This window comes from Neophocaena asiaeorientalis, unplaced genomic scaffold, assembly GCF_003031525.2.
Source record: "Neophocaena asiaeorientalis asiaeorientalis breed wild unplaced genomic scaffold, Neophocaena_asiaeorientalis_V1.1 scaffold45, whole genome shotgun sequence".
Lineage (NCBI taxonomy): Eukaryota > Metazoa > Chordata > Mammalia > Artiodactyla > Phocoenidae > Neophocaena > Neophocaena asiaeorientalis.
In genome coordinates, this window is record NW_020174642.1 from 7,818,800 (window position 1) to 7,844,800 (window position 26,001).

Below are 26,001 nucleotides of genomic sequence, written 5' to 3' on the forward strand. Positions count from 1 at the left end.
GACAAATGAAGTAGATGAAATCCCTGACCAGTTGATATATTACTTAGAAAACTTTCAGTTATACCTAGATCAATTTCTGTTATGAATTCAGATGGGAAGTCTAAATAATATATTAACAAACTGTATCCAGCAATGAATTAAAGGTAATACACCAAATTAGAGCAGAATTTTTTCTATCAAAGTAGTTCATTACATGAACTTATTGATGGAGAAAGACTGTAAGATTGTGTCCATAAATACCAAGAAGATATTTGATATAATTCATCAGACATTCCTAGTTAAAATAAACATGGATTAAAATATAAGTAGAAGGAAACTGAGTAAATATTATAAAAACCAATTATCAAAAGAAAACTGTATCCTAATGAACCATGAAATACTGAAACATTAAAATCAGAAGAAAGATAGGCATGCCTGTCATCACCATATTATTAAACATTGTTTTAGAAGTTGTAGTTATCACAAAAAAATAAGAAAATGAAATATCTCATATATATGTAGCATATATGAAATATAAAAATTATCTTTATTTGTGTATGATGTAATTGTATGCCTAGAAATCTCAACAAACTCCAATAAAATCCATTAGAATTAGTATTAGAGTTTATTACGTTTCTGGATTAAAAAAATGCAAAAATTAGTAGCTTTTATTTATATCAACTATAATGGATAGGAAGTTAAAATGTAAAAAACATACCTCATTCACAATGGTGATAAAAATCTCTAAAACGTTTAGGAATAAATTTATCTGAAAGACACCAACAAATATTAAAGTAATGGAGAGACCTATGATGCTCTGAGTAGGATGACCTAACAATAAGAAGTGATAATTCCTAAACTAATAAATACATTTAGTGCTATTTCAATGAAAAGCCTATTTAATATTTTTGACACTAGGAAAAATGATCTTAAAATGAATTGGAATAATACATGTCTGAGAAGAGCCAAGAAAATTTTGAAAAAGGAGACTTTGTGTAGCAAAGTCTTGCCTTTCTGAATATTGAAATTTATGTTAAAAACTACAGTGATAAAAGCTGTATATTGGCATGGGAACTGATAAATACATCCATGGATATGTTTATATATTTATATATAGACTAGTGTGTTAACAGATCCAAATGCATACATAGAACTTTATAAACGACAAAAATAACATCTCAATTCAAGGGAAAAATAATGGTATGGGCATAATTTGTCATCTATCTGGAAGAAAACAGAGCCCTACTTTATAGCATATACAAAATTAGATTCCAGGTGGGTTAAGCCTCTAGATGTTAATAATTAATACAAAATAATAGAAATACATTTCAGAGAATAAAACTTAGATAAATTTGTGTATATAAAGGGCGACAAAACAAAACAAAAAAACCCAACAAAATTTGTAAAAAGTTATAGACTGGAAAAAAACCCTTGTAAACTGACAAAGGGCTAATATTTCTATTGTATAAAGAACCTCTAAAAATTGATAATAAAACACAAACAACTCGTAAAAATGGGCAAAACATATGAAGGGATTTATCTGAATAGCAAACGTAAGTGGCTAAAACTCATGAAAAATATGCCTTTCCTTTCCAGTAATGAGGAAAACGTAAATTAAAACAAAAATGAGGGCTTCCCTGGTGGCGCAGTGGTTGAGAGTCCGCCTGCCGATGCAGGGGACACGGCTTCGTGCCCCGGTCTGGGAAGATCCCACATGCCGCAGAGTGGCTGGGCCCGTGAACCATGGCCGCTGAGCCTGCGCATCCGGAGCCTGTGCTCCGCAACGGGAGAGGCCACAACAGGGAGAGGCCCGCGTACCGCAAACAAAACAAACAAACAAAAATGAAATTCCATTTTGTCCCAACAGGTTGGCAAAGATTAAAAAGAGCAATCATCTTCATTGCTCATGGAGATAAAGGAAAAGGGGCCAGGCACATATTAAGATGGGAATGTAAATTTCTACAATTTCTGTTTTTAGAAAGAAATCTAATCCTCCCCACCATTTTATTCATTTTAATATAGCGTTGTTTGTACAGGCACAAATGTGTGAACTTTCTGAAAAACCATCAACTGGGAAATATTTGAATAAGTTGTTATATATTTAATATTAAGCAGATGTTAATAACAGTGAGTTACAACCATATGAATTAATCTGGACAAATGTACATGATGTACTAAGCTAAAAAATCAAATTGTGCATAATATGTCCCCATATCTGTTTAAAAAAAACACAAAAATGAAACAAAAATAGCCTCTATGTAGGTACAGTTAGGTACATATAAAATTTTTAATATTGAGTATCATAGAAGCTTGGAACTGGAAATTGTGTATATGGCTTAATTTTTTCCCACGAGCTTGAAGTGCCTTTGTAATAAAAATCACCAAATCCTACCCCTACCCCATTTTTATTGATATAATTGAAATATAACATTGTATGAGTTTAAGGGGTACAACATAATGATTTAATATATGTAGGTGGTGTGAAATGATCTCCACAATAAGTTAACATCCATCACCTCACATAGTTACAATTGTTTTCCTTCTGATGAGAAAAATAACCTAATATTTTAAGAGACTGGGAACCACTGGTTAAGTCAAGAGAACATAAAGTAGAAGGTGTATCCTAGCCCTGCCCCTAACTTGCAGTGTGACATTTTTTGCCTTTATTTTCTTGCCTCTAAGGTGTGAGTGGTGGTGACTGACCTATGGAATTAGGTTACAGTGTTGTAGTGAAGATAAAATGAAGGATGAAGACAAACATAATTTGGATAGTTAAATGGTATTGAAAGGCAAGCTATTTATCCTCGAGAAAATTCTCAGACATTCTCAATTTCTATGATGCAGGTGACAAAATCGTCCGAGGAAGCATCTTCCCTTCCCAATGGTGATGTGGCAGGAGAAGCACAGAGCAACACAGAGGTAAGAGCTGGTATCTGGAACCATCTCCTGGAGACCCGTTTACTCAGAATGTCTACTAGGTTCTGATCTTTTCATATCTGTTTGTCTATCTGTCTACCTCATCTATCTATCATCTATGTATCATCTATCTTTCTTTTTTAATCTCTAAAATTATAAAGCTTCTTTCCACACAAGCAATAGAAAATAAATATTCCCTAAATATGGAATCCTTTGGAGTTCTCTTCACAGGACTTAAATGGGTGAATTAACTCCTATTAGGGTCTTTATTACTCTACCATGCACATGAGTCGGGTCTATGGACTTACACGGACAGATCCAATCAGCAATGTCGAGGGTTGGTGATCCCATACTCTAGGGGTTAAGTGACTAATACACAGACGTCCACGTTTGCTTTGTTTATGTATTGTGTATCTAAATAAGGAAACCACAGCACGTGTGGTCTGGTGTCGCCTTAGAAGCTTACCCAAGGTTAGTGATACCATGGGTTTCCTTTATGACTAGGGAACAGAGAAGGCTGAAGAAAGTGGACAACACGAGGCACAAAAAGAAGGCAGTGAAGATGCGGGCGACCTCACCGGATCCCCAGAGAAGAATGTGAGTGTTTGCTGTTTTCACTGTAGTTTCACTGGATTCAGTTCTGTTCAACAAGCATTTATTTAGCTCTGCCAGGTGCCAGGAATCTTTCTGGGCACACGAGAGTGGGCGTGAAAGTAAGGAGCTGAGGGTTTAGCCAGGAGGCAGCAGGTAATTTTCACTTAATGTGTTAACTGCTGTTAACACATTAACTGAAAGGAAGCCAGAGGAAGGACCCTGAACCCAGGCCTGGAGTGACAGGCTACGCAAGGCTTTAATGATTTGTCATTGTGTTGTTACGGTTAGGTTGGGTTCATGTTCTTTCTAAAGCAAGGGACCTTATGCCTCGGTCATGCGTAGTGATGGACTCCTATCACACTTGTCGACTTAAAAAATTGTACAACGTGAACGTTGTGAGTTAAGTTTTGTTTGGGGCAGAATGAGGACTATAGCCCGGGAGATAGCATCTCAGATAGCTCTGAGAAACTGCTCCTAAGAGGTAGCGGGGAACGTCAGAACATCTGTGATTTTGATAAAGGGAGACCATGCAATCAAGAGCATGTTTTTTGCAGAAGGTTCTGCTCGTCTCGTGAAGGTTACTTCTAGTCACGAGGAGCAGACGTCACCGTGAAGGATTTTAGTGCTCTTCTAGATACGAGGAGATGCAAGAATTGGGCTCATAAAATCTTCTGAAAGCATCTAACTATCTGAAGACCTGTTCTGCCAGTTTTTCCCAGATCACAGAGTGCCTCATTCCTGATCTCCACCCCGAACTCCTTTCAAGGGGTGTTGAAGGTCAGCAACTGCAACAGCTCATGATTTAATCCTTGTAGAGGCAGATGGCAAGTGCCAGTTTGTAGTTGGCATACTCCACCAAGAGGATTTGTGGGAAGGCAATGGGAGCTGAGGATAATAGGGTCCCTGGGGGAGGGAAACTGACACCAATTCAAAGCCAATCAGGGGACTCTCAGGGCCCCGCTGACGCAAGGCCCGTGAGCTAATTCTAAAGCGTTCCAATGCAGGGGCCGCAGGGCAAAGGGCCGAGGGGAGGCTGTGGCTCTGGAAGCACCAAGCTAAGATAATGGTGGATCAGATGGGCTACTTATTCAAGGAATTCTGAAAATGTGGTTGGGAAGCCAGGCAAAGGGGAAACCCTGGAGCTACCGAGGGAGCTTGAATGGGCTGAGCCTCCTCTTGGGAGAATTTCAGTGGGCTTCTGCCTTGGGCCAATTGTAGCAAAGACTATTTACCAAACCCCGATGGTTTGCATTTGTACCTATTTATTGATTCCAGGAGAGATGTGGACAGCTTTTAATGTCACTGGATTCTTGTTCCCAGCAGATGGAATGTGACTAGGAAAGGGGCCAAAACTGACAACCACATTGCGGAGAATGGGGGTGGTATCAGTTTGTCTTTATCATAAGGAATTTAAATTTGGGAGGAACCAAGGCGGTAAATTCCCTTATGTTTGAATACTGCTATTTCAAAATGTTGATGATTTAAGACCCTTTGACGTTTCTGTTTTGAAGAAAGATGAAATCTTCTGTCTTGATCTGGAAGTTAGGTGGGCTTTCATGGCAGCCTGTTTAATTCAGAAACAATCAATTTAAGGTGAAATAGAGTGACAATTTAATTATCCTGTAATTTATAAACATCTTTAAAAACATTTTTTAATTTGAACTTTCCATGGATTGCCTAATGCACTGGTACAGCATTATTGATTTACATGTTGAAATTCAGTTTGCTCCTTTTAAGACAGAGAGACAAAGGTAAAAACATTACACCCCAATCCCTTTCTCCCACGAGACCGAGAGGAAGACAGCATTTTAAAAATCAGACCCTGACTTCTACAGCAAGGGCAGGGTTGGCTTCAGCTTCTCAGCCTCTGGGCTGGTTAGTTCAATGAAGTGATAAGCCATCCAGCTTGGGGATTCTCTTTGCTAATATTTCAAAAAATTGTGGACCCTTTACAAAGTAAATTATAGTCTTGTGAGTCCTAATAGGAATTAAGAACATCGCTGTGTTATTTTTGCTTTTGGGCTGTGATGAAGAAATGACTACATAGAAGACATTTTTATTTTAGATGAATATAGTATTGACATTAATGACCAACTCTTTAATAATATTTATTCTACATAAAGAGAGATTTTGACTTTTTCCCGTTTGACAAGTGGTACGTGCTCTTTGACTTGCTGTAATTCAGTTGAATAAGGAAAAAACTATGATTGGTCAGCAAACATTAAAAATGACATAACATGATTAGCTTTGGGACTGAATATATAGGAAACTCGATTGACATTTAAGAAAGAGACAAAAACTATCTGATATTTGGGATGCTTGCATTTTGTGCTTCAAGAACCTTCTGTCTTTTTCTGGTTTTGGGGTTGTTTTTCAAGGTTAAGATGGGAAGGCTGTCTTGGCTATTTGACATCACATCTTTCCCGGCTGAGCACCCAGGCTTACATGGGCTTATTTGTGATGATCAGAAAGGCCAATTAGATCATGTGTTTTCCCTCTTTAACGTGATTTTTTATTTTATTTTATTTTAAAAATTTTATTGAAGTATAGTTGATTCACAATGTTGTGTTTAACAGTGATTCAGTTATACATATTATATCTATATCCTTTTTCATATTCTTTTCCATTATGGTTTATCACAGGATATTGAACATAATTTCCTATGCTGTATAGTAGGACCTTCTTGTTCATCCATTCTCTATATAATAGTTGGCATGTGCTAACCCCACACTCCCAATACTTCCCTCCTCCACCACCCCTTCCCTTTGGCAACCACAAGTCTGTTCTCTATACTTGTGAGTCTGTTTTTGATTGTAGATAAGTTCGTTTGTGTTGTATTTTAAATTCCACGTATGAGTGATATCATATGGTATTTGTCTTTCTCTTTCTGACTTACTTCCCTTAGTATGGTAGTCCCTAGGTCCATCCATGTTGCTGCAAATGGCATTATTTCATCCTTCTTTATGACCAAGTAGTATTCCATTGTATGTATGTACCACATCGTCTTTATCCATTCATCTGCAGATGGACATTTAGGTTGTTTCCATGTGTTGGCTATTGTACTAGGTTGGCCAAAAGGTTCCTTTGGGTTTTTCCCTTAGATGTTATGGGAAAAAGCCGGACGAACTTTCTGGCCAACCCAATAAATTGTTAATGCAAATTTTTAAAGTACCAGTCACATCCAGTAGATTCTTCTTAGATAAATCCAAGGCTTTTAGATAAAATCTCTGGCTCTGTTGAAACCATCTTGGGGAAATCTCATGGATTTGTACCTTTTGCTCCTCCAGCCCATTGTATCTAAACAGCAGCTCCCTGTGCTTCCTTCTCTAACCAACATTCCGTGAGGGATATAAATAACATAATCTTTGCGGGTTCAGATTTTGTTCATAACACTTCTGGCCGTGGACCATCAGCGTCACTAATTTCTCTAGACACCATAATATCTGCTTTATGCCCCCACCTCCTGGCTGGCAGGAGATTCAATCTGGGTGAAGCGTTTTGGAGACTCACTCCTTCTTGGGGACTTAGAGTCATCATGGGGTCTTCAGTGGTGACTGGAGGGGAGAGGGCCCTGGTTCTTTGCGGTGGTGACTTTCTGACATGGGTTTCCTGCTGCCTATTGGCAGCTGTTGACACTGGTCCCTCAGCTTGGTTCAGGACCTCTGCCCTGGCTGGAAGTGGCCATGCCTCTCACAGTGACCAGTCACATGCTTCCTCGTACATCGTGCCCAGGTGCTACCCAGATGCCCCAGTGGTCCCTGGTTCAGCGTCTACATCAAGCAGGGCCTGGGTAGCACCTCCTGGAACACCCACCTCCTTCTGCCCCCTTCTCTCTTCAATCTGCTTCATCTCCTCAGCTCCAAGCCCTAAGCTCCAAGCTCGTTTTTCCAGGGATTATCTAGCTTCCTCGCCCCTTTCAGCCCAGGATTTTGATAAGCAAGGCTTATAACTTCTTCCCTAGAGGTGGAGAACCAGAACAAGTATGTGGCTATCTTCTTGGAGTGTGGGGAATGACAGTAACTCTATTCCCGCCCCCTAATTTGGGGTAGTAGGGAGAACAAAATGAGAATTCTCATTCTGGCATATACAGCCATACTATTCATGACAAGGAACACAGATGTATTTTAACCTCTTATTCTGAAATGATTACAGACCCACAGGGACATAGTACAGAGTCCTGTGTGCCCTTTGCCGGGCTTCCGCTAATGATGACATCTCAGACGGCTGCAGTAGGAGACGGAAACCAGGAGTATGACATCGGTGCATCTCTGTTAAGTAGACTTGCAGAGCTTATTCAGGGTTGGCCATTTTTTTCAAACCTTTCATTTGTATGTTAAAAGGCATTCCTCTGTGTGTTAAGAGCCATTTTCAGGTGTGCAGTGGTAACAGCGCCCTCCAGCAGCTGGCGGCGTTAAAACGAGTGACAGACCAGCTTAGTGAGTGTCTGAGTTGTGTTCATCTGATCTCAGCTATTGTACATGTTTACTCAGTACACACTTGCAAATGTTCAAAGGATGCCATTTTAATGGGGAAAATATTTACCGAAGAATATCACGTTGATCTGATAAAAAGAGATGAGGACAGAAGCCGTTATCTCCTTTAGCGAGATGGACTTCCCCTGACCACCAACCCAAGCCTCTGGGGTTCTTACACACAAGATGCCGAGGTGTATATTTCCTACTTGCTGACAGGTTGGGGCAGCGTTCGGGAGGCAAGATGGTGCATACTGAAAAGATCATTCATTCCTGCCTAAGAAGATGTCACCTGTAGCTTCAGTCCCCCTGTAGAGAGGGGACTTCATGGTCCCCTTCCTCGCTGACCCAGGGAGGGATGAGGGGGTAAGGAGGAGAGGGGAGGCTTGTGAACAGTACCAGAATAAAGGAGGAAAGCAGGCCACCTCAGCTTCTGGGCACGCTGAGAAGGGCACTACAGACTGCGGGTGTCATGAGAACATTATGAAACCCTGGAAATGGAGAAGACGCAGCTTGTTCATCTTGGTGTTTGGTTTCCATCGAGGTCAAAGTATTTTACATGGTATTCTCTGCTAACTCAATGGTCCCCTCCAAAATCTTCTAAGACCTTGGCTTGACTGACTGCATGATTATGGTCTATAAATCTTCCCCACTTTGCTTCCTCCAAAATCTATCTTGAGGATAGTTGCTCAACCAAGGGGTGGGCATTGGTTTAGGTCCTCCACAAGCTCGTGAGCCTAAGGCTGCGTCCCTGTACTGTCTGCAGATGGAGAGAACCCTGCTCTTGCCCCTGACCTTCAGCCGCTCTGAGGCTGGCTGCCCTCCTCAGGTCCCTCTGGACCGGCCCCCGCCCTCCTTCCACACCAGCCACTTGTCCTAACCAGCCACTGCCTGACACTCACCGTGGCTGACACCTGTCCTTAGTCCTGGCCACGTGCCATATCAGCAGCCTGCCTCCCTGGCCAGGTTCCCAACAGAAATAGCTGTTGGTGAGGTTCTAAGACTTTGAAGGCTTCCTCTGATTAGCTTTCTTAGAAGAACAACAAGGTAAAATGATTTTAAGTTGTAGCTTCGTCAAGTGAATGATTCATACCCTATCCTAAGATCCTGCAGAATCTCAACTTAATTGACCATGTGATTATAATTATCTTAAAAATAACCTTTTGCCAATACAATTATTTGCCAACCATAAAAATCAATTCAAGCGTTGTATATAGATGACTTTTAAGGATCTACCTAATTCTGACACTTTATAATTCTGTGAGCTAAGGATGGATGTTTAAGTTTATTTTATTAATATATCCCACCTCCTCCTAAGAAAGATTTGAGGCATGAGTGGCATACATAAATACCTTCATTCAACATTTTATTGACAGACTGAATGCTGCCATATGCGAGGCAGTCCAGGGACTGAAAATGAGCTTCTATTCTGGTGGAGCTGGTGATGGTCATAGCCAAGGTTCTTCAAAGCTTACCTGACCTTTTGAGGCTAAGTATTTCTATAAATTCTCTGAGCAGTTACTTTCTCTACTTAATGTCTCTTTCAAGAAATTAAGGTCAATTCAGATACTGATAAAGCCCTAGGTCCCTCGGTAATTGCTGCTAGCTAACCTGTAGAAGTTGAGATTCGCACTTATTCCTGTAAGAACCCCTACTGCCCTCCAGCCTAGCTCTAAGGATAATCCCATGTTTAATAGTGTGTTTTTTGTTAATTCATTTGTTTCAGCTGTACACAATTAATAAAAATAACTGGATTTAGAGAAGTGTAAAACTCTACATAGCTAACAATTCTGTGTTGTATATAGTGAATTTTAATTTGATCTCACGTGGATAAGAAGAAAATGAATGTTCTTTGAGACCTAAAGAGTCAATAGGAGACTTTATAGGTTCATTAATCTAGTCACTTAACACATTTATTGAGCTTATACCTTGGTTCCAGACAGCGGCTGGGTCCTGGAGATCCAAAAATGAATAAAGACACAAATTGTGCCCCAAGGGGTACACAGACTAGTTAGGGAGACAGATAAATAAATGATGATTATGGTAGCAAATAAGGGAGTCCCCTAACTCAGGCTTACGGGTCAGGAAAGTCTTCCTTGCACAGATCGGTTTAAGCAGTGTCCCGGAAGGTGTCGCTGATGTGAGAAAGTTGTATGTGACTGTTAGCTGAAATAAAGAATATGAGGCTAGAGAGGTGAGCAGGGGCCAGATCATGGTGGCCTTTCAACCGTTCTAAGGATTATGGATTTATCTTGAAAGATGGAAAGTTTTCAACGCGAGGGCAGCATGGTAAGGTGGGTTGTCTTTCAGAGTGGTATCTCTGGCTACTGTGTGGAGAACAGGTTGGAGATAAGGAAGACTAGAGGTGATGTAACCCTGGTGAGAGAAGATGGCGGTCCTGGCAAAGGAAGGACAAGGCATGGGCAGAATGAGACAATATTAAAGAGGTGCAATCAACACATCGCTGAAAAACCAACACCCGGATTTTGCAACAAGTGAAGGACTCTCTTTTCCTGGACTTTATTTTAGCTTTAAAACTTACCATGTTGCCGGAATTGATTTGGAGATTCCCAGTGCTGGGGAACGTCTTGGGCTGACTCAGTCTTGGCTGGCTGGATCAGGTTTTCACATTTTGTATTTTCTTTGCCAGTTTCAGAAATCTGAGAGTTTTGTTCTGGAACTGGCCAAAAACGTGAGGCTGGGCCAGAGAAGGTGGCAGTGTGGTGGCTCCTCCACCACTTGCCTTCCACGAGAATCTTGAGAGGCAGCATGGTAGAGTAGGAAAGAGACTATATTAGGAACCAGGAATCGTGAAGTGAGTCCTGATCATGTTACTTACTTGTGCTCTGATTCTGGGCAAATTACTTAACTCTATGGTCTCGGTGTCCTCATCTGTCCATAGAAGGGACTGGGTAAGAGGATAGAAGCAAATAGGAGATTGCTTTCAACTCCCTCAGTCCAAAATTCCATGAGCTCAGGGATGGGAAGATTCTTATTTCTTTGCAATTTTAGGAGATATCGCCTGGTTCTCCCACTTTGATCGGGGGAAATAGAATTTCCAGTGGGTTGGCAGAGTGGAGACCTGTTTGAGCCCAGGATGGCCTCACCCTTTCTTACTTTAAAGTTTCTTTCTTTAACCAGAAATCCGTGTTTAAATATTACATCGTTCAGAAATGTTATCATTTTGTTCTGATGGTGAAAAAGGTTTTGATCTGTTTTTATTAATTGGTTCAAAACTTAATTAAAGGCACGGTTAGAAGGACATAAAAGCCAAAAAGCCATAATTTTGTTCAAATTTTCTAATTGCTTACATATATGGTTTGAATTTTCCCTGATAGCTCTATAGGTCTGCAATATGCTTTGGATATAGATACAGGATCAAACATATAATTAAGCAGTATTACTAACTAGTTATATTTTCTCAGGAGTAAGAGTGATGAAAATATGTCTTTAATTTCATAATATTGAAATCTAATGCATGAAATACGTAGGCATTGCTCAGTTATCATATCTTTGCTATTGATATGTTTTCTCAATAAATAGATGTCTTTCATTTTGATAAACATGCATTTTATTATAGTTTGCTTAATTTTCATTTATATTTTAAATTAAAAATTTTATGTGTTTTTAAAATTTTTATACAATTTTTAAAGGTTACTTTTCATTTACAGTATTACAAAATATTGGCTATACAGTTTGCTTAATTTTTAGATTCAACTTAAAAACGTATGCGAATTTATACTTTTCTTTCATTTCTGTTTATGGACTTAAGGAAGAAGAGGGAGAGACAGCAACAGAAGAGGTACAGTAGCGCATTTCACAGTCGTGCTGTGCTTGACAAAAGCATCTTTTAGGTGAGACAGTTGCAGCTTTAGCCACATTCTCCTTGTTCTTCATGACGCAGAGAAGCGGATGCAACCCACACTCCCAGAAAGTCCTCCTTTAGCCTGCCAAGAAGAGAAATAAAATAAGATGGAGTTACATTTATCAAAGGGAGATTGATGGGGAAACAGGGTGTGGCTTTCTGAGCCTCCTGTGGTGAAGGTGTCGTCAGTGAAGTCAGGCCAGGCTGGGCCAAGTCCTTCAGTGGAGATTTCTTCTCCATTTTTTCTTCTCACCCCCTTGAGTAGCACACACGTTATGCAGCTTGCATGGTGCTCACTGGTGTTGTTTGATTGCCTCCTATTCACTTTGTTGGTGAGAGAGGGATTCTCTCCCTCTGGTTACAGGAATGGCACAACACCTGCCACTGGACAGGTGAGATGGACAGTGGCTTATTAGTCACACGTTCTCCAAGCCCAAGGGATGAGGCGACCCATGCATGCAGGGCCCCACTGGGGGGGGCGTCACTTGGGACCAGAGTGAACAATTGGGGGCAGTGGGAGGCAGGCTTTGTAGTAATCAAGAGGGTGGGGTGTCCCCTGGTCCACGTGGAGGATGTGATTGACCTGTTTGCATAATTCTGGGGGATAAGCAGGCACTGTGTCTGGTGCCTTGAGAAGGAGGGCTGCTCGGGTGGGAGACCCAATCTGTGGGAGCAGAAGGGGAGGTGAACCAGTGGTCAGGCCATTCTAAGTCTTCCCGCTTTTACCAGATGTTAAGGCAGCAGAGAGTACTGAGTCTTAATTTTAGGTCTTGCACCACAGGTGTGTACCTTAGACACCATGAGGTTTAAACATGCAGCTCATCGCTTAGCACCTGGAAGATATTTGACATTAGGTAACCACATGGTTCCAGAATTTCTAGTGGGGATCTACCCAGGGGGAGCATTATTATTTGTATGTGTGTATGGGGGGCTTTTTTTTTTTTTTTTGGAGTAGAGTTGATTTACAATGTGTTAGTGTCAGGTGTACAACAAAGTGATATATATATATATATAAATATATGTATTCTCTATATATCCATATATATTCTATACATAGAATATATATGTCCATATATACATTCTATACATTCTATACATAGAATATATATATATCCATATAGTCTATATATTCCATATATAGAATATATATATCCATATATATTCTACACATAGAATATATATATTCTACATATTCTATATATAGAATATATATCCATATATATCCTATGTATTCTGTACATAGAATATATATATGCATATATATATTCTATGTATTCCAGACATAGAATATAGATATCGATATATATATTCTATACATAGAATATATATATCCATATCTATATTCTATATATTCTATATATAGAAAAAATATATATCCATATCTATAGTCTATATATTCTTTATATAGAATATATATATATCCATATTTATATTCAATATATTCTATATATAGAATATATATATATATATATTCAGATTCTTTTCCCTTATAGGTTATTATGAACTATTGAGTATAATTTCCTTGCTATACAGTAGGTCCTTGCTGGTTATCTGTTTTTTACCTAGTAGTGTGTATATGTCGATCCTGAGCTCCTAATTCATCCCTTCCCACAAGGGGAGCAGTAGCGACTTGAGAAGAATTCTTTTTTTTTTTTAACCCTGTTTGGGAATATTTGCCCTTTAATTTGCATTTAAAATCAGCTTCTTTAAACATTTTAGTTACAAATTCTGCATATGAAGAGAAAGGAGATGCTGCAATGGACATCCTGCACTAAATAAATGGCTCCCCGTGTCAGTGTCAGCAGCCTCAGGACTGGATGCAGTTGGATACGAAGCGATGAAGCCCAGTAGCTTTCATGACAGGATGTGAGCATTTAACCATGCTCCGAAGAACGCCAGTGATTGTGCCCAGACCCAAGGCAGTACCTCAGAGTTGACATCGGCCGTTTCCCCACTGTGCACTGGCATCTTGGGCTAGTTTCCACCACAATCCATCCTCTCCCAGACCTGTGTTCTGTGGCGGAAGAGCTAAGGCTCTGCCCCCTAAAGGCCATGATACAGGAAGGAACAGAACTGCTTCTTCAGCTCACAGCCTTAAACCAATGGAATTTAAAAGCTCAAGACAATGTGAGCCAGTCCACAGGAAGCCTCCTTCACTCCAATCTCTGCCAGGCGCCATCCAGCCCTTGGTTGGGACACGCTCTGTCTCACTGCCAAGATGTGCTAGAATCTGCTCTAGATGAGAACAATATGGTAGAATGGTCCCAGTGGTCTGGAAAGGTTGGCACCACAACAGCTGGGCGTGCTTGTGCCAAAGTGGGTCTTCCTGGTACAGAGCTATGACGGAGAGTGTGAGGGCAGGCCTGGGCTCTGCTCCAGTCTCATTGATAACCTCTGACCTCAGAATCTGTCCTCCCCCTCAACACTGCCTACCCATCCCCTGCCCCTCCAGATCCCCCAGCCTGTGCTCCTGGAAGAGGTAGAAGAGGCAGCTTGAAGTCAGTGACAGCTGAGAATGAAGGTGCCATTTAAGAAGCAAAGCAGCACCTCCTGGCCTCTGGTCAATACCTCCACACGGGTGGAACCGAGTAAGGACGTGCACAGCCAGGACAGAGGCTGCTCCGAGCTCGGGAGGCACAGCACCCTCCTAGGCGTCTCTGGAGAACAGACTTTCAAGAGATAGAAACTTAATCACTTGGTCCCCGGCAGTTTCCCTGTGGTATACTGGACGGGGGAGAAGCAAAATTATCTCTGCGGAGGGCTGATGGAGGAAAGGCAGGAATATTAATGAGCATCCATTAAGGCTCTCTCTCTCCCTCAAGCCTAAGGAAATCAGATATTCGAATGTAAGAGAAGGGTGCAGAGAGGGAGAGAGCCTGGCAGGAACACCAAGGAGAGAGTTGTGACTGCTGGATACATAGTGCCCTGGTTTCCTTGCTTCAGAACAACAGCATATGCCTGTCTGTCACCAGGCTAACCCGGGGCCCGTGAGGGCACAAGGAGAAGGCTGGTTTTCAGTTCCTGCATGGTTGATGTGTAGGGCACATGGCTTCCTCCTACAGGTCCAATAGGAGGTCTCTGGGATCCTCTACCGCTGCCTTGATTTTGCGGAGGAAAGTCACGGCCTCTCTGCCATCCATCAGCCGGTGATCATACGTCAGGGTCACGTACATTATGGGCTGCATCTCCAACTTGCCTCCCACGACCACTGGCCTATCAAAGATGGCGTGCATGCCCAGGATGGCAGACTGAGGGGGGTTGATGATGGGCGTTCCAAAGAGCGAGCCAAAACGCCTCTGTCGTTGCTGACGGTGAAGGTACCACCATCCATATCTTCAATGGCAAGTTCATTCTTCCGGGCCTTCTCTCCCAGTTCACTGATGGTTCGCTCAATATCGGCATAATTCCTAGTTTCCGCCTTCCTGATGACGGGAAATACCAGACCCCGAGGGGTGGCCACCGCAACGCTGATGTCAATATAATCCCTATACACCACCTCTTCGGTTGTATCGTCAATCGCTGCGTCTACAACAGGCTGCTGCTTCAAGGCAAAGGCCGAGGCCTTCACGAATGCCGACATGAAGCCTAGTGTGAGGTTATGTTTCTTCAGAAAAGCATCTTTGCGCCGAGCCCTCATCTCCTGGGTGTTACTCACGTCAATCTCACTGAAAGTGGTAAGCACTGCTCAGGTGTTCTGAGCCTCCTTTAGCTGCTGAGCGGTGGGCTACCGCATCCTACTCATTTTCTCCCGATGTGCTGAACGCAGACCTGTGCCAGCTCCTGGCTCAGCTACTGGAGGGGCAGCAGTGGGTTTTACGGCAGACACTGGTTTGCTAGTGAGAGGTTGTGAGGGCGAGGGCACTGGTGGCATCTGAGTGGGTACGGATGCTGCAGGGGGAGGAGGAACTGCCGATGCCGCAGGTTCTGCTTTTCGGGCTGTGGCAGCAGGAGCTTCGGCTGGCTTGGCCTTAGCAGGAGCAGTGCCAGTTTTCCTGAGTGTGAAAAGAGGAGTGCCTCCTTCTACTTTTCCCCCATCAGGTACCAAAAGAGCTTCGATCGTGCCATTTGCTGGTGATGGAACCTGCACAGATGTCTTGTCAGTTTCAATCTCACAAACCACTTCACCTTCTGCAAGGTGAAGCTTTCTCCCCCCTGACATCCCCTTCTGTGACAGATCCTGCAAGTACATCGTCCTCGCACACAGCTGTAGCTCTGAAAAAGCGAACACTGAAGACACTACTGCTGTAAACGACAATCTTCCTGCTGTCAGAGTAACCTGGTCCCTGACATAAGGAGATCCCAGGCAGGGAACGTCTCCCTAGAGGGCAGTTCCCCTTCTGGAAGGCGGAGAGCGAGCCGCTGAACGCCCGGGACAGGCAGCGGGACCGGGACAGCATTGCGGCGGCAGCAGCGGCGGCGATGGCAGAGGCTTGAGAAGAATTTTTAACCTGCCTCCCCAACTTGAGGTTATAGCAGAACAGTGGTTCTCATCTGGTGGTGTGTGTTAGAATCACCCGTGGTGTGTTTGAACCTTCAGAAGCCTGCCTCTGTCAGCCAACGGATAAGACCCTCCAGGGCCGAGCACGCCTTCAGCTTGCCTGTAGAGCTGAGGTGGAGAATCTTCATTGTGGGGAGCCAGGATCGAAGGGGATGACAGAGCGCATGGAGACAAACAGAGAGATGATAAGAGCCTCCACCTGTTTGGGACGGAGCCTTCCTCTTTGCTGTCCTTCCTATGCCCGTGAGAGGAAACAGCAACGACAAGAAAGAAAAAGATTATAAAAAGAATTAAAATTAGGAATGTAAAAGAAACATATACAGTTTAAGATAAAGAATTTAAGAAAGACATGTCTTAATGAATAAAGGTAGAATAAGAGGAACTGAAATATAAGGGAATCAAGTTTCACAAAGATAAAAGATTAAGAATTGCACAAAATAAGAAGCATTAAAAAATTGAGTACTGAGGATATAAGATTTAAAAGTACATTTAAAACATTAAAAGAAAAATTAGAAAACAGGATTAGCGTTATTAAGGATAAAATTTAAAGGGATACGGAACCTCTACAAATACACATTTTCAGGGTTGGCCCCCAACTACTGAATCAGAAATCCTGAGGTGGGGCCCGGCAGCAGATTGCTTTGAGAAGCCCTTCAGGCGATTCTGATGCTCCATCGAGGCTGAGAACCACTGGATTAGAACATAGGTTCTAGGTGACCCACGCGTTGCCAAGTAGAGGTCGAGACAAGAACTCCTACTGTTCTGATGCTCATGATAAAAAGTCCGTCTAATCTCCAACACAATCATATTTATTTTACATCAGGAACTTGCAGTTGGTTGAAAGAAAAAGAGCTTTTCAGTTTCTTTCGGTGATGGAAATGAGTAATAGAAAATGAGCGAGGAGGAAGAGCAGACTGCCAAGACCGAGGACAGGCTTTAACTCAATCTAAGTTTTCACAGATGAATCCTCTCCTTTCCCATCCTTTCCCTGCTTGTTGAAACACTCAAATTCTACTGGTTTTGTTGTGAAAGCTTCAAAGAATGGTCTCTTTTCTGTTTGAGAAATTTTGTTTTGCTTCCTCACAGGCACTGGGGGAGGACTCCATGGTGAGGAACTTTCTGATAATTTTCATGAATTGAGCATGGCAAGGTCAGCATGCTGTCCCCTTTTGCTGACAATGGGGAAGAGGTACTATGTGTCACAGTGAAGCAGGACTGAGGTTCTCACCCTGCCACTTGCCTGTGGGATCTGCACTTCATTAGCTGGGTGTTGGGGAGTTTTCACTTTAACCCCTAACAAGGATGGCATCATGTGAATGTGAGGGTGGATCCTTTCCGAGGATGTTAGTGGTTTCTGGGGGCAGGTCCAAAGTGACATTCTCGGATTCTCTCTACTTCTATTCCATCCTCTCATGTTAGCTAAATCTCAGTGACCTTTATTGTAATCACGACTTTTAAGAATATTGTTTTTGAACATTTTTGGGTTAATCATTTAAAAATGCTAATCAGAGGGCTAAAAAAAATGAAAACTCAAGGACAGAGAGAATATTTACCAAAGGTCACATGTATTGTCTAGGTATTTCGGTGGAAGGTCATCAACATTAAAGAAGGTCCCAAATGTCAAAAGAAACTCCTTCCCAAAACTTCTGTTGATTTTCGAAATTACAAAAAATTCATAATCTTTATAGAAAATTTAGAAAATACAGATAAAAACAGAAAATAAAAACATCTTATAAGCCCGTTACCCAGAGACAACCACTAGCTACATACGCATACACATATTTGTCAAACTTTGATGGATACGCTCTGTAATCTACTTTTGTTCATGTAATCAATCTATGTATTTTTGGGGGATGGTAAATATAGATCTGCTTCATTATTTTTAATATTATTTTATCAAACTAATCCCTATTCTTAGACCTAAAAGTTATTTTTAGCCTATTCCATACAGTGACTTTTCATTATCTATATATCTTTCCAATAATAATTTCTTTAGTTTCTCTCTTACTAGACAAGTTTCCATTATTTAAAATCCCATTTTTATGTATAAAAATAAGACAAACGTATTATTAATTTGAAAGTAGTTTCAGATTATATATGTAGGTTACTGATAACTTTGGCTTCAAGAAATTAGCTTGCTATAACAAATATAACCAGCTTATACATTTAAAACCTTCATCTTTTCTGACAAAATTCTATTTGCTGAGATTTTTTTGTATTTTATTCTTCCAACTGCCTTCTGAATTTTTAAAGGCAACAAGATGAGAGCAGTCTGTTAATATGAGTAAAGACTATATGCTTAAGGGGAGTCATGAAACCTGTTAGAATGAATGCTTTGCCCTGCAAAACCATCCCAGCCTGGGGTCTGTGTTTAGATGACAAAGACAAAGATGATGTCTTTGCGTGTGTGTGTGTGTGTGTGTGTGTTGGGTGGGGTGTGTAGGAGGTCCTCAACTCTAGTCTGATGTTTTGCACTCTTTTCCTCACTGTATCTGTTGACCCTTACACTTTTCAATAATAATGTAATTTTTGTTAGAATAAGACGGAAGAAATAACTGTGGAGGGAGCCGAAGGGGAAGCGGAGGAAGAGGAAGCTGAGAAAGGAGAAGAGGAGGGGCCAGGAGAAGAAGAAGAAGGAGAAGAGGAAGAAGGAGAAGAGGAAGAAGATTCTTAGGCCTTTTCATGCTTTATTCTTCCACTTGTCCAGGTAGCCACATCGCTCTGGGGTTGAAGGTTTGTTTATTACAGTCTGCCATGTAGAGCACATTTAACTTGGTGATAGAAGTGGATTTCAATTCGATCTATTTCTCTGTCTTCCTGAGGCCCTGGGCTGCCCCTTCCTGGAGCCACAGGGCTGGTGAACTCTACCGGACCCGTTTCTTGAGCGCTAGGGCGAGGAAGGCCTGTGGTTGGTATGATTTCTAGGAAAAAGCATAACTTTGAGGTGAGGAAGAGTTTGTTTTGTACTTGCTCCCTCCTCTTCCTCTTTATTTAAGTGAAAGCACAGGATGTGTTCTGTTCTCAGCGTTCTATCACATGGACACCTTTACTGATCAACACACTTACGTATCCATAGGAGAGTTTACAATCGATGTTCATAACAATGGCAATAAATTACAACCTAAAAATACCACGGAGCTGGCTTCTCATGAAAAAATTATTGCTACTAGAGGTTCAACGATAGGTGCTTGATATTACATGTATTCAATTATATTCATTGAAAACACTCATGTGGAAACACTTTGGAATATGGTGAAGTCACTTAAGGTAACTTTGACAAGTACACTTGCTGCCTCGTAATTTTTTTTTTTAACATCTTTACTGGAATATAATTGCTTTACAATGGTGTGTTAGTTTCTGCTTTATAATAAAGTGAATCAGCTATGCATATACATATATCCTCATATCTCCTCCCTCTTGCATCTCCCTCCCACCCTCCCTGTGCCACCCCTCCAGGTGGTCATAAAGAACGGAGCTGATCTCCCTGTGTGCTATGCGGCTGCTTCCCACTAGCTATCTGTTTTACGTTTGGTAGCGTATATATGTCCATGCCACTCTCTCACTTCGTCCCAGCTTCCCCTTCCCCTTCCCCGTGTCCTCAAGTCCATTCTCTGTGTCTGCGTCTTTGTTCCTGTCCTGCCCCCACGTTCTTCAGACCAATTTTTTTTTTTTTTTAGATTCCATATATATGTGTTAGCATACGGTATTTGTTTTTCTCTTTCTGACTTCACTCTGTATGACAGACTCTAGGTCCATCCACCTCACTACAAATAACTCAATTTCGTTTCTTTTTATGGCTGAGTAATATTCCATTGTATATATGTGTCACATCTGCTTTATCCATTCATCTGTCGATGGACACTTAGGTTGCTTCCGTGTCCTGGCTATTGTAAATAGAGCTGCAATGAACACTGTGGTGCATGACTGTTTTTGAATTATGGTTTTCTCAGGGTATATGCCCAGTAGTGGGATTGCTGGGTCGTATGGTAGTTCTATTTGTAGTTTTTTAAGGAACCTCCGTACTGTTCTCCATAGTGCTGCCTTGTAATTTTAAACTTATACTGACCATTAAAAAAGAATTATGTACCTCTTAATAGTCTGGTGAGTGCCACATAAATATATTAATAAGATAATGATAGTGGAATTGAGATCACAGGGGAAATGCTCAAATATTGTGGGCCATACAGATAAGATGGTAGGTATGAAAACATCGAAAGGTCATTAAGAGCTATAAAAATATCTGGTTTAACAGACAGTTAGCAAATACCCATGTAAATGTTATGTTTTTATTGACCTTTTTATTTTAATTTAATTTAATTAATTTATTTTATTTTTTATTGACCTTTTTAATTTGACCTTGCAACCAAGGCAGCTGTTTATTCTCTAGGGCAGTGAGGCTTACAGTTTGCTCTGGTGCCATAAGTGTTCTTGTTAATTTAAATTAAAAAAAATTTAGTCTCCTTTCTGTCCATATTATGCCTCCACTGAAACATGTAAGATAGATTTGGGGGCTGTTGATATCAGGGGAGCAGGAAGAAGAGGAGGATGACGGAGTGAGCGCTGGACACACAGCAGGTCTTCAGTTAAGGTCTGCGGTCACACTTGGAGCCTGCCTAGTGAAGGGCGGACAAAAGGCTTCCGCTGGATAAAGAAAAAGAAATCCCCAGTGCTTGTAAATATCGGCTAACAAACAGCTCTGCTCTATGTACCAAAGACCGATTTGAATATTAGAATCTCCCCTCTTAATTTACTTACACTTATACATAAAATACTACTATTAAAAAATGAATATATTTTTAGGAAATCTTGGAGCTGGTAGGAGTAGCCATCACATTTTATTATCGGACAACGAAAGTTTCATCACTCCTTTATTCAAATTACAAAGCAAATCCAGCCCATCATTTGATGTTTTCCCAGGTGGTTTCTTTCATGTTGTGGACACATAGACATCTATTTTAGGGCCAATGATTGTTTTTTTGGAAGTGATCCCATTTCCTTTCTTGATTTTCTTCTAAATAAAAGAAAATAAAAAATTACTATTGAGCAGTCTGTTGTCAGTCTGATTAGTGTCCCTAATCCCATTTCTAAGGAATGAACAGGGGCTCAGTTTTGGAAAAAAAGAAAACTGGCGAGTTTTACTTTTAGAAATTTTATCTGAAGAATGATGGGAAAGGAAAATATGCCAATATTTATCATTATGCCAACTCCCCCAACAGTAAAAGACTCATATATACTGTTTAAATTCATTTCCATTCACTCCGTTTGTAAAGTTCTTTTAAAATTATTCAATTTTAATGTAATTATAAAAAAATATTGAATGTGATTTGACACAGCTGAGAGGGAATCCTTCACGTAGCCAGATGGCTTGATAGGCTGATTATGGGGAAAAGAAAGGCATATATCGCTGTGGCCAGCCCATTTTGACTGTTTCTCTGATGGCTTCTGGTTTGGAATTACTATATTTGTCATGAGGTCAAAATGCCTGACACTGAAGGAGGGAATCAGACAGCTTCCTAAAACCCACTCCCGACCCCCAGAGAGATCCAATGGCCTTCATGAAAATGCAACATGGCCGTGCAATCAGGCATTTCACTGGGCAGACCATTCAGTGTCTAAAGACAAACCCATCTCATAGCTCATGGATCTGCCAGGCATTTTATTTGAAAAGATGGTTCTAGGACTGTGGCAATGAATGGAACTATGAAACATTTCTCATTTCCTGTGTTTGAAATTGATGCTAAATTGATGCCCCAGGAGAAACAGTGTATAGTCTGAGACTGAGTTCTGTCTCCTAACAGGCTGTTGCTTAATACTGTCCTCCAGTCTAGCTGTGGACCATTTCAATTTCCTCCCCCAGGACTAAGCTGTAAATTCAGCCTCTCCATTTTCCATGAAAATGCGGTGGGGAAACTGTAATTGAAGGTGTCAACTTCCTTCTTTTTTTTTTAATGTTGAAATCCAATTTATTTCCAAAGGCTCTTATGTCTTTATTTTTACATTCTTACATTTTCTTGCCTTAAGCAATGGTATTTTATGACTATTTAATTTCAAAATTATAAGAGAAACGGCCCACAGACATCCCTACCAGTATTAGGAGACAATGTCTACATCCCTTTTACGATAATATCTGCTTAGTATTTACTTAACACTTCCCTGTTAATCATTCTCAATTCCTTTTGCATTTAAAAAATTTTTAATTTTTTATCAATTTTTATTGGTGTATAGTTGCTTTACAATGTTGTGTTAGTTTCTGCTGTACAGCAAAGTGAGTCAGATATGCGTATACATATATCCACTCTTTTTTGGATTTCCTTCCCATTTAGGTCACCACAGATCATTGAGTAGGGTTCCCTGTGCTATACCGTAGGTTCTCATTAGTTAACTATTTTAACATAGTAGTGTATATATGTCAATTCCAGTCTCCCAATTAGTCCCAGCCCCTCCTTCTCTCCTTGGTAACCATAAGTTTGTCCTCTACGTCTGTGGAAGATATCAACTTCCTTCTATGTTTGATAGTTTAGCACAGAGAAAGGATATAAACATCATTTGGTTTTCCATGAGAAAAAATTAATTTCCTTTCTTTGCACTTGATGAGTAGTGGTTTCTGGAATAAAAAGCAATACTTCCCTTGATTGCATGTTGAAGAGTTCAGTTTTTGATAAACATTCTCTGTCTCTCGTTAACAGTCTTCTCCCTAATATTTTCCCTTTCTTTTAGGAAACCCAAGCCACGAAGCACCATTTCGCCTCTCTTCCCACGAACCAAATTCAACAAAATGCTTTGGCTCGAAGCTAGCACACGTCTGTCAGTACATCCAGGGTTCACCGAGGAATTGTATGATCCGACACGGTTAGATCTCCATGCATATACCTGCTTAATCATATCAACATGAAATCAAATGTGGAGATAGCACATGCACACCTTCATGGGCCTGACATTTGTGGCCTTTGCTTAATTTTTTGCTCTGCGTGAATAGACCTTCTAATACCCTGAAAAAATTTCAAAATATAGAACTTCTCTTTGTGATATGACAAAAGTATTTCTTTGTATGTGCCTTATGCTACTTTTCTCAGAATTAGCTTTGAAAATGAAGAGATTTATAGACAACGATCATACTAATAAAATGAATAGCAAATACCTTGTCCCAAGGAGGAGATTTCATTTCTAGTCTCTCTGTGTATAACCTGAACTCAATCTGTCTCTTGCAGAGCCTGAATGCTCAGCAGAACTTTTCTGTCTCCATTGGGATGGATCCTTTTTGTTGCACTGATTATTCGGTCCATGTTTTCAAATGTCATGTCTTGTTATGTCGTATTTATATCACACACCGCTGCATACACTGTCTCCGAAGCCTTGTTTAAATGTCACTGCCGTCCACATGTGTAGGGGTCAGGATGCAGACAAATAAATTCTCCACCCAGTGCCCTTTGCTCGTTTCTGTGCTGGAGGGAGTGGCTGCTCCTGCTTCTCTCGCGTTGGCGTTGATTGATTTGCAGTCATGGCTGCTACGTGCAAAGCCCGTGACTGTAATTTTGCCTCTTGATGCTGAGTGTCTGTTCAGCAAGAGCTGGTCCGGCCCCATGACTTGTTCACCAGGTAGGTTTGAAGCGATTCTCTGCTCACCTGTCGCATCTCAGTGTCTGATAGCTATGTTTTTCTTTATGGTAAGAAGTTGCTGACATCTCTCCCCTACCCGTGTATGTGCTGCTCTCCGTGTCTTTTTCTTGCAGCCAACGTTGCTTCTGTACTCTCAGAAGGGCCCTTCCCCTGCTGTTTTCCTAATTAAGGACAATGATGGCCATCGGATTGGAGTGGCCATGAGCTTTTCCTCCTTCTGAATCTGCCTATTGATTTTGCAGCTAAGCCTCTTGGTGTCTTTGGGGAATGTAGTCTCTGGTGGCAGAAGTCGTGTGGCTCACAGGATCTCTGGCAAACAGCTCTTTTCTTGTTACCTTAGTAACAAAAAGAGGCATTTTGAGGAGAATGAAGATGTTTTTATTCCAAATTGTTGAAGTAGACTACTTTGAAGACATTTCTCCCTAGTTAAAAATAAGGTGAGAGGGGCTTCCCTGGTGGCGCAGTGGTTGAGAGTCCGCCTGCCGATGCAGGGGACACGGGTTCGTGTCCCGGTTCGGGAAGATCCCACATGCCTCCGAGCGGCTGGGCCCGTGAGCCATGGCCGCTGAGCCTGCGCGTCCAGAGCCTGTGCTCCGCAACGGGAGAGGCCACAGCAGTGAGAGGCCCGCGTACTGAAAAAAAAAAAAAAAAATAGGGTGAGAGACTGCAGTGAGATGGAAATTCATATAATTAAAACTTAGTTCCTATTTTATACCTCGTTGCATTAAATTATGTCCCATCTAAAAAGCATCACAATTTTATAGCACCTCCACACCCAAATAGGCTTTAAGTTTTTGCTGTTGCTTGGGCTGACTTTTAGCTCTTGTGGTAGAGTAGGATAGAGATAGATTTATTTAGCTAGGTGCCAATTTCCCTCCTATTTCTCATATTTTTAAATGAAGGTAAATATTTGTGCTAATAATAAGCAGAGTAGACTACTTATTTAAATTGAATTAATTTTTTCTTATGTTGTCTTCCTGTAGTTAGGAAATTAGTATTCTCATAAATATTCTTTAGTCACTCACATCTCATTTTCTATTAAATACTATTAAAATGCAAAAATCACTTAGGTCAATAATAACCATGTAGCTAGTATCAGTTCTCTTTCAGATTTGGTTTCACCTATAACCTCCAGTGGCTAGTGGGTCCAGTGGCACAGTGACAAATAGGGGCTGTGTGATATCAAAATATAGTTTAAAAAGTCCACTTGCTTTATCAATATAGGAAGTTTCTAGAAACTAAACAGCATTATAAATATGCAAAAAAGAATAACTCAAAAGAAAAACCCAAGTGAATAAGCAAAATCCGTCTGCAAAAAAAGAGAAAAGACCAGAGACATGGAGCAATTCTATGATGATCTGAAGCTAATAGAGTTTCAAAGAGTTGATTAGTCTACAGAGGGCCTGAACATTCAAAGTAACTGTTTCTTTTTTATTCTTTAACTTGAAAAGCAAGTACACAAAAATTTGAGTGCATTTTTTAACCACTGAACAGTAAATACTTCCTTCTCCACTTTTCCTGTTTGGGGTTTCCTTGCATTTCTTTGGGCTGTAATCTTCCTTTGTTACAAGGATACAAGGTATGCAATAAGGAGGGTTTATCGTTGTCATCGACTTTTCTAGATTAAAATGTGAGAGGTGCAGAAAGGGAGTGGAATGTTTTGCCTGCAAAGTTCCTTGAGGAATATTTAGAAAAGTTTTCTTTAAAAAACAATGTAAGTGTCAAACCTGTGCAAGGGTGGTGAGGGTAAGGCGACCCTAGTGAGTTGTAATAATAGAGAATGACCACTAGGTGGTGATAAAAGACAAGCTCCTTGATACAGCATTGCTGTCCCGGAGCGCCGCTGGCTACGTGTGCTGTTTAGGGTTGAGGTCAGAAGGTGGGCATACATCATTACACTTACAAATAACTTTATGACAAACGTCTCTGTATGTAAAGCATTTGATAATGGAGTATTTTCTTATAATACATGCCAAGGAATAAAGTTATTGGATTAAAGCAAAAACAAAACACAGCAAAACAAAAAAACCACACACACACACACAAACACACACACAAAA

General features: G+C 40.9%; 1 protein-coding gene and 1 pseudogene across 1 annotated transcript in view; one reads left to right on the top strand and one right to left on the bottom strand.

The window, feature by feature from the left end:
• Window positions 1–23,461, top strand: part of SH3BGR (SH3 domain binding glutamate rich protein) — a 63,469-nt gene extending 40,008 nt beyond the window's left edge. Inside the window, exons 7-12 of the mRNA XM_024758430.1 lie at window positions 2,824–2,898; window positions 3,400–3,492; window positions 11,734–11,763; window positions 17,411–17,431; window positions 18,861–19,031; window positions 23,042–23,461. Coding sequence (XP_024614198.1) covers window positions 2,824–2,898; window positions 3,400–3,492; window positions 11,734–11,763; window positions 17,411–17,431; window positions 18,861–18,998 — 357 coding nt within the window. The 3' untranslated portion in view covers window positions 18,999–19,031; window positions 23,042–23,461. The remainder of the gene's footprint in view (window positions 1–2,823; window positions 2,899–3,399; window positions 3,493–11,733; window positions 11,764–17,410; window positions 17,432–18,860; window positions 19,032–23,041) is intronic.
• On the bottom strand, window positions 14,162–16,297 carry LOC112408579 (dihydrolipoyllysine-residue succinyltransferase component of 2-oxoglutarate dehydrogenase complex, mitochondrial pseudogene; annotated as a pseudogene).
• Window positions 23,462–26,001: the final 2,540 nt, after the last annotated feature.